The sequence below is a fragment of the Episyrphus balteatus genome, chromosome 4 (genome assembly GCF_945859705.1).
Source record: "Episyrphus balteatus chromosome 4, idEpiBalt1.1, whole genome shotgun sequence".
Classification (NCBI taxonomy): Eukaryota; Metazoa; Arthropoda; class Insecta; order Diptera; family Syrphidae; genus Episyrphus; species Episyrphus balteatus.
In genome coordinates this window covers 82794231-82803093 of record NC_079137.1, presented here as the reverse complement: position 1 = coordinate 82803093, position 8863 = coordinate 82794231, and the positions used below count along the sequence as shown (strand labels likewise).

The 8863-nt window shown below is 31.0% G+C and overlaps 2 protein-coding genes across 2 annotated transcripts; one reads left to right on the top strand and one right to left on the bottom strand.

The window, feature by feature from the left end:
• Positions 1-2474: 2474 nt before the first annotated feature.
• Positions 2475-3277, top strand: LOC129919801 (10 kDa heat shock protein, mitochondrial). Its single transcript, XM_056000856.1, has 3 exons — positions 2475-2630; positions 2765-2923; positions 2998-3277. Exons 1-3 carry the CDS (start codon positions 2628-2630, stop codon positions 3136-3138), a joined length of 303 nt encoding a protein of 100 aa, XP_055856831.1. The 5' UTR covers positions 2475-2627; the 3' UTR covers positions 3139-3277.
• A 2833-nt stretch (positions 3278-6110) lies between these two features.
• On the bottom strand, positions 6111-6862 carry LOC129919799 (39S ribosomal protein L20, mitochondrial). Its single transcript, XM_056000855.1, has 3 exons — positions 6655-6862; positions 6462-6572; positions 6111-6394 (listed from the first exon to the last, which is right to left on the bottom strand). The coding sequence occupies exons 1-3, from the start codon at positions 6739-6741 to the stop codon at positions 6125-6127; spliced, it is 468 nt and encodes a 155-aa protein (XP_055856830.1). The 5' UTR covers positions 6742-6862; the 3' UTR covers positions 6111-6124.
• Between the last annotated feature and the right edge of the window lie 2001 nt (positions 6863-8863).

Sequence of the window (8863 nt, the reverse complement as noted above, 5' to 3'; positions counted from 1 at the left end):
AAATTCAGCTGAAACTGTCAAGTGTCAAATGTGTCAAAAAAAAGTGAACAAATTCAGTGAACTTTTATTTTTTTTTTTATGAATGCATTCACTAAAAATGATCAATTGAAAATTGTGTTTTTTAAAAGCCTAGTAATCAGTTCTTTTCAATAAAAAAATGATTATTGAAGCCTTAAGCCCGGTACGCTGCTCGCGCTAAATTTTAGCTGAGATAAAATTCCCATACAAGTTATCGATAACTTGTATGGGATCCATTTTATCTCGGCTAAAAATTTTCGATAATTTGTATGGGAGCTAAAATTTAGCGCGAGCAGCGTACCAGGCTTTATATGGTCAAAACAGACGTGCAGTTTTTTCCCTGCAGCAAAATAAAATAACACGGGCTCTTATGGGAGAAAAATCTGCATGCAGCGCAGAGCTGCATCATGTCTCTATTTCTAAATTCCATGCCAAGTTTCAACAAAAATACAAAATACTTGCTATTTGGCATTACTGATATTGGCAGTTAACACAATCTTTCATTCAAAAATTCAAATAACGTTCGTTTTGATTTTCTTAAAATGGAAGAACTAATTGAATTCATAAAAATAAACTTAACCATCTTGTTTTGTTTTATAAATTCAATTATTTCTTCCATTTTAACCGCATTTTTATCGTTTTCTTATAAAAAGAAAATTATAAAAAATATCAAGGTTATCAATTCTTTTTGACAGAAATCGGCATCAATAATTTAAAAAGTGATGCACATGTATTTTGGGTGCAGCGCTGCAAGCAGCGATGCCTGCAGATGTGCCGCATATCTGTTTTAGCCATTACGCAGCTCGCGCTAAATTTTAGCTCCCATACAGCGTACCAGGCTTATGGGAATTTTATCTCGGCTAAAATTTAGCGCGAGCAGCGTACCCCCCAACTAGCACAACAGCTTCTATAAATTGAGATCTCGCAGGTACTACTTTTTATACAGCTTGTATTGAGCTTGCTTCAGAATTTAATTGCTTATAGAAATTCGAACTTGTTTAACAACTTCTAATAAGTTGTTTAAATACTGTTAAAGAAACTTAAAGGAAAAAAAGATTCTTTTCGGAAAAGCCTGCTAAATGAATTTATAGAAGCTTTACAGAAATTACCAAGTTTAGTATTTGATTTTTGGTTTTAATATTGAATAATCTAGCTCGGACACTTTTTGGTTTTGACATTGAATAATTTAGCTTGACATTTCTGCTATTTGAACTGATTAAGTTTTTGATTTCATTAATGAATATACTGGGATGGCCGAGTGGGTTGAGTGGCGGACTGCCACCAAGTAGGTACGAAGTTCGATTCCTGGGTGTGGTAAAAAAAATTATGTACTTTTAAAATTATTATCAATAGATATACTAAAAACTAATGGAATAATATACATATATAATTTCAGGTCAAAAGATAAAATTCATGATTTAAAATCAAATAAAAACCAGTTAAAAAAGAATTCTTTTTTGTTTTTGTAGTTGTTTTTTTAATTTCGATAAGACATGTATTAAAGAGCTATACAAGCTCTTCCGAAGCGATCCGTCAAATCTCAAAGCTTCGGTAGAGCTTCGGTAAAGCTTCGTTTAAAATCCTTATAGAGGGTAAAACTTGTATAACGTTCTCCTTTTTCCATGCCCAACAACCTTACTAAAGTTTAAAAGAAGCTGAAATGTAGCTTTTGTAATACCTTAACCGAAGCTGAAATGTTAGTTGGGCCAGGCTTGAAGAAAATTTTTTTCTTGAAAAAAAATATCTGTGGTGAACAGATGACAGTGTTGTAAGAAAAAAAAATTGTGGTGAATATATTTTTTTTTTCGATTTGGGTTTACAGCTGTGGTGAGTTAAAAAATATTTTTTTTTTCGGAAAAATTCTAAAAAATCTCTCCCATAAGAAAAGCATTGTTTTTTTTACTAGAAGAACTGTATACTTAGCTTTAAGTATACAGTTCTTCTAGCTCTTCAAACCAATGCATATCTTAACTTACCACAGCTGTAAACCAAATTCGAAAAAAAAATTATACTCACCACGATTTTTTTTCTCGCAAAACAATTTGAAGCTCTTTGTTTTTGCGGAAAAAAACTTACAACTTCGATTTTCAAAAATTATGGTGTAAAAATATTTTTATATATAAATTATGGTTCAGCAATAATTATCTTTTGATTTTTGCCTTTCAAAGTTCATACAAAAATTCTGTCAAAATAGCCAAGCATATGCTTAAACCAAAATTTAACCAAAACAATTGGACTCAATCACCCGATTCTTTTTCTTCTCATGCGAAAAATAAAGAAAAATCGTAAACATTTACGAAATTTATTAAAATCTTTTCAAGCACTGAACTCTGCCACAATTATTATAACTTTGATCGCCACCTTCTTGTGAAATAAATAAACACTTTTTTTTAATCACCCAAAAAAATCTCATTGGGAAAAATTCATTATACAGAAAAAAATTCATCCCTTCTCTTCAAAAAAAGAAAAATTCATTTGAAATCAATTTTCGCTTCGAGAAGTCGTTTCGCACGTGCAGGGGTCCTTTTTTTTCCCGGAAAAAAACTGCATTTAATCAATTAAATTCTAAGACTTAACTACCTCATTCCTCATTCAAAACACACAAAACCATGGTAAGTCATCGAATTCAATATTTTGCATACAATTTCCCCACAAAACTTGAATTCGAGTCTTCTGGAACAATTTCTATATCGTGACAGTTGTGTAATGTGTCTACATTTCTAATTTTATTTTATCACCGGCTCAGAGTTCAATCAAGAAACTGATCCCAATGCTCGATCGCATCTTAGTGAAACGTGCCGAAGCTATTGCAACGACTAAAGGTGGAATTCTGATTCCAGAAAAATCTCAAGCCAAGACCTTGGAGGGAACAGTGATTGCTGTTGGGCCAGGAGCCAGGAATACTGTAAGTTGCGTCACCCTATTGATTTATGATTTATCCTGTTCGTGATTGAAAAATTGATTAAATGTTAATTCTAGAGCGGACAACACGTTCCAGTTGCAATCAAGGAAGGAGACAAAGTTTTGCTACCTGAATTCGGAGGCACCAAAATTGAATTGGCTGACAAAAAAGAGTACCTTCTATTCAGAGAGTCAGACATTCTGGCAAAAATCGAATAAGATAGAATAATTGCTATTTTGTAAACATTCTGGCTGCCATCCCGCGCATCCTTCATCAACTCTCTTTTTCGCATGTTGATCAATTTGTTATGTTTTAGTTAACAAAAAAATTAATAAAAAAAAAGATTAAAAACAAAAATGTTTAATTTCTTTAGTGACCTTCTTCTTATAATTATTGTTTAAGGGTTTTGTAGGCTTTAGGTTTAAATTTTGTTTTTATATTTAATGACGTTTCGGGGATGTTTATCCCCTTCTTCAGGTCTTTATTAAGAAATACAATATTTAAATTAACATAAATTTCCATTATAAAATACTTACATTATTAAAATACTTGTTATTTAAATAAACATATTGATAATAATGAAATTTATAAATTTAATTATATTAAAACAATTTCAAAATTATATTAATATATTCAAAAACAAGTAGGGTAGAGTTGCCTAATTCCGGCCGTCTCCAGTACGCGGTCACCTTTCTGAAAAATCGTTATAACTAGTGATTTCGTAAGATTTATTCCTGTTCTTTTAAATGTCTGTCCTAGTTACAATATTCTTTTTATTCTTGTTAGTCAGTCTTATTAGAAAAAATAACTTTGTGCTGTTATCCAATCGGGTATGGTTGTTTTATAATTTTACTGCCGAAACTTAATATCGTAAATAGTGTTTTGTGTAAACAATTTCCGAGTCAATGTTTTGAAATGATGTTTTTTTTTTATTTAATATATGTTAATCTTCAATTAAAATAGATTTTAAATAGAAAAAAGATGTAAATTTTGTTTATTTTGAGGGGGCCGGAGATAGAACACAAGAAAAAAGTTTTGAAATTCAAGGGTATTCTGTATTCGGCCCCCTTTTATGATAAAAGTTTAAAAAATGGAAAAAAATAAATACATTTTTGAATATTTCAATTATTACTTATTAATTTCGAATTGTTTCTAAATTCTTAAATAACAAACACTAAAATTTATTTAAGCTTGACCTTATAAAATTAGTGGCCGGAGATGGGACACTAGATGGCCGAAAATAGGAAACAAAGGCCGGATTTAGGAGAATTGGACTTTTTTTTACAAAAACTTAAATAAATTATCATTCGAAAATGTTGATATTTGAGGTTTTTGTGCTTCATTTTATGAAAAAAAAAAATCTTTAAGGGGCCAGCTACTAGCAACTCTACCCTATTTAGACGTTTTATCATTCAAATATAACCAATTTTAATGCATATCTAAAATATGCACAAAAATATTATGCAAAATTTCATCAAACAATTTAATTGATTTTTTAAAAATGGGTGTTTATTAACACGTTGTTTATTTTAGAAAATAAACTCTTGAGATATAAAGAGTTAAATCTTAAGGCCTAGTACATACTTGTGAAGCAAGTCGTGAAGTGAATTCATACAATTTTTGTTTGTTTTAAAATTGAAAAAATATATAGGGGAGTAGATTCACGAGTGAAAGAGATTCCCGTACATTTTGCACGTGAACTACTTCACGCCGTGAAGCAAAACTCTCCAACTTTTTTTTTAACGTTCACGGGTGACCATAAACAAAAAATGCATGGATTCACTTCACGACTTGCTTCACAAGTATGTACTAGGCTTAATGTTGAAGATTTACGTCTGGGCTGGAACCTGTCACGAATGGAAATATCAAACTATACTAACATTATGATAAAATTAATCATGTGACAATAATTCTTTTAAAATAAGGCTGAAACATAGAAATTCCTATTTTAAAAGCGGAGATTTTTTTTTATTTTAAGTTATAAAATATAAATAATGCTACAGTTACCTCCTGTGACGTTTAAAGAATCTTTTCTGCATGTCCCTCAAATAAGCATAGAGCAAAGTGAGCAGAAAATAAGTTTTGTTATTTTATCTTTTACTTAACTGGTAGTTAAGTATCTTAAAGTTAAATTAAGTGCTCAACCACTTAACATTAACAAGAAAATGTCTCTTACTGTTAGTATAAAAATAGGTTTTAAAATAATAGTTTTCAATTACGAATTAAAAAAAAAAATTTTTCGTCCATTCGAAACTATTTTGAATACTACATTATTGCATTGATTTTAAGTACCTACTACATTTTCTGACGAATTTTCTAATAAAAAAGACTTTTCCTATCTCCTTACAAAACAAATGTTCTGATAACTTGAATTTTTTTTCCTCAAAAATATCAAAATTTTCAAAAAAAAAAGTTTTGAATAATTAAGTGCTCGAATATTTAAATAAAGTAAACCATCTTCTGAGATTTATTAAAAAAAAAGATTGGGAAAATTTAACTTCAAATTAGCAGAACATACCTAAATATATGAAAAATAAAAAAATATATGAAATTAGAAAATTCGTAGGGAAATGGGGTAGTATATTCAGCTCTATTGTGAGTTTCACGTGAAAAAGATTTCACCCGGAAAAATTGAATTTCACTTTTGAGCTATTGTGAGTTCCTGCCGAAAAGTTGTTCACGTTCGGATTCGGACATCTCTTTGTATTTTCAACTTATTTTTCAGGTAATTTGCGAGGTATTTGACAGCTCTTCTCTCACTAAAATTTTGGTGCCGAACAGTAAATTAGTTTAGCGGAATATATAAATCCTCCTCGGGTGAAACTCATGATAGCTTTTCAAATTCCGGGCCTAAAACATTCCACGTGAAACTCACAATAGGGCTAGTTATTTTATTTTTGTTTGTGGAGTTTGCAATTTGATCGGTGATTGGAATAAATTCCTAACACTTTTATAAAATCCAATATTGCAGCCTATCCATCGTTAATTTATTGACGATTATTGACTCACAGAAAAAAAAAAACAATTTCTTTTTTAGGGAGGCGAAAACCTCGGCCCGGTTAAGAGGCAACTAATAGCTCACCTAAACTAATAGGACTTGTAAGGGTTTGAAAACTTTTATGATTCTCAAACTGTGAGACGATTATCGTCGTTTCGATTATCATTTTAAAATTACAGAATGACCCCCCTCTTGTTTTGTTAAACTTATTTCTTTATTTGCATTTCATTCATTATGTTTGGCAGTCCGTAGACTTGATTCATTACAGATCGTTCCTTAAGGTCGGGTAGTCCTTCGATGGCTGCTCTTTCTCTGGAAATTTTTACTAAAGATTCGAATGATTTAGGCTCCCAGATTGCTAGATCGGCTAAGACCTTTTTGTTTAGCAGGATATCGCTTCGAATGAGACCTTCTTTGAAGGAATCAAATGAAATACCGTATTGATTGCATCCGGCTTCGATGCGGGTCTTCCAAAGCTGCAAGAAGTTAAAAATACTTATGTTTTTCAATTCGAATCAATAAAGTATGGCCCAGCTTTGTTACCTCAGCCATATCGAGCTTCTTCAACTTGCGCCCTTTTGTGGCATACACAAGAGCTCTGTGGACACTTCTGATGGCAATTGAATAACAGTTCCTTGCTCTGCTGCGATAATGCTAGACATTGTATGAAATTGGAATTTTTGATAAGCATTTAGAGATAATAGAGAGGAAAACTGCGTCAACATGGTTCACTTACTGCAGCCATTTTGAAGATTTTCCTTTTTCTCCAGAACTCATCTGGACCCCGAGAACGAACGAGGAGAGCCAAAGTTTGTGACACCATATTTTATGATTTTAAAAGGCGAATTTATTTAATCTAGATATAAAAACTCTACTCTTTTTTATTTTTATCAAATAGAGTTTACATAACCTAAACATCTGCTTTGAGAAATGTCAAAAGTGAATGAATTTTTTGGATGAATCTTTGGGATGAATTTTTTTGTAAATGGGTGCGTTCTGGGTTGTAGAAAACATTTTTACTTGATGTCGTTTTCCATTTTGTTTTCTCTATTTTTGCACGTTTTAATTTCCGTGCATTCCGAAGCGGATATCTTTTGACCAAAGTGTCGAAACAAGTTTTGGTTTACAGATATGAGTTCACAGTAAACAAGCCTATACATTTCGATACAAAAATTACAAATTTATTTTTTTCAAATTTTTGAGAAAATATCAAGGTACCCATTATTTGTCAAAAAACATTCATTTTCAAAAATTTCCTGTAAATCCATTGAGTGAGACATCAAAACAAAGGTCTCTTTAAACTCTATTCATAACTGAAAACTTATAGTTTTTTGGAGGTCTGGTAACTTAGTCGAGAACTTCTCTCATCGAAAAATTTTAAAACAAAAATTCCACACGTTTCTCTATTTGGCAAAATAACCTGTGTCTGTATCTCGATGTGAGAAGCAACCCTGCAAAGTCGGTTAGCGAGTGGAGGGTACCAAGTTCAAGTCACAGTTAGGGCATGTAATTTTTTCTCTTTTTTTCTTTAATATTCTTTTTTTTTTATTTTAAAAATTTGAGTGATACAAAAATAAATTACCGTGAACACTTTTACTTTTAACACATCTCTCATTTAATGCAAGATTATCAAATTTTTTTCAAATATCTTACTTTCTCGCATCCTTTTTGCTTGTGAGTAATTTTGGCAGTTCAATCGAGAAATTATCTCGATAATTTTCTTACAGACACAGTTTTATTCACATTTTTCCAGTCTGTCAAGCATTTTGATTCAGAAATGTTTCAAGGCGAGAAAAATTTGTTTATAGAAACAAACGAATGTGAGAAAATGATTTTTGTGTCGATTCACATTATTTTTGTTCCGATTTGCGTGTTTCGTGCGAGAAATTTCTCGATGCGAGAGTTACAGAACGTAGGCACTGGCTCCTGAGAAATATCCAACCAAGCTTTTTTTTTCTTTCTTAAACCCTGGTACGCTGCTGATGCGAAACGAAATTTTATATACCGTAACATGGGGTTACTTTGCTCCGTTTTTTGCACTATTTTAAGAAAACCTCTTAAAAATGGTAGAGAAATTTTTGTATCTATTTGTTTTTTTCTTTTAATTCATTGATAAGATATGAAATAATGCATTAATTCTAAAAAATACATTCAAATAACAGTAAAAATATTTTGTTTTTTAAGTTGAAAAGTGGGGCAAAGTAGTCCAAGGGACGGGGTTACTTTGCTCCACCTGAAGTTTTTAACTGTACTGCCTGTATTTCAAGAGCTGGAGCAAAGTTAGTATTGTATTTAAATAGCCCTGGATCAAAGCTTCAAATGTGTCAGAAAAAAAATTTGTAGGTACACACACAACTCTTTTTTTTTACAAAAAACAAAACAGCCTCTTTTATTTCATTAATTGTTTAAAAATAAATACGAATTTAAAGAAAAAAACAGAAAACTTCATTAATTTAACCAAAATAAGTTTAAAATAAACATGAATAACATTTTACAAACGAAAAAATAGTTCACTTTTAAAAACAATAAAAACATACATAGAATTAAAAACACATTTAATTATAAAAATAAATTGCTTCTGGGGCAAAGTAACCCCAAAACAAACAAAAAACTGCTTAGTCACATAAAAAAAATCCAATAATTATTATTTATTAATTAAACAAACAAATGACAAGCGCAGAGTAATAACAAAATAATATCGTAACTAGAATATTTGTACTTACTTTGTAAATTATCACACAACTGGTTTTACAAACCAAATTTTTCACCACAAAAAAAACACGAATTTCCTACCTCAAATTCACAGGTCAACTGCTTCTTAAAAACTGCCGGCAGATGGTCCGTTGCAACACGTGGCAGATGTATATATGTGTGTGTGTATATTACAATAGCTTCGATATAGAGAATCTATCATTTCTGAGCGTGAATCAAGAAACTAACTTTTT

Bases quoted from the DNA above. Each gene is read 5' to 3' on its own strand.
- LOC129919799 (XM_056000855.1), bottom strand. From the start codon at position 6,741: ATGGTGTCACAAACTTTGGCTCTCCTCGTTCGTTCTCGGGGTCCAGAT. The intron at 6,573-6,654 runs GTAAGTGAACCA...TACAATGTCTAG, and splicing joins AAATCTTCAAAATGGCTGCA to CATTATCGCAGCAGAGCAAG. The intron at 6,395-6,461 runs GTAACAAAGCTG...AACTTCTTGCAG, and splicing joins AGAAGCTCGATATGGCTGAG to CTTTGGAAGACCCGCATCGA.
- LOC129919801 (XM_056000856.1), top strand. The intron at 2,924-2,997 runs GTAAGTTGCGTC...TGTTAATTCTAG, and splicing joins GGCCAGGAGCCAGGAATACT to AGCGGACAACACGTTCCAGT.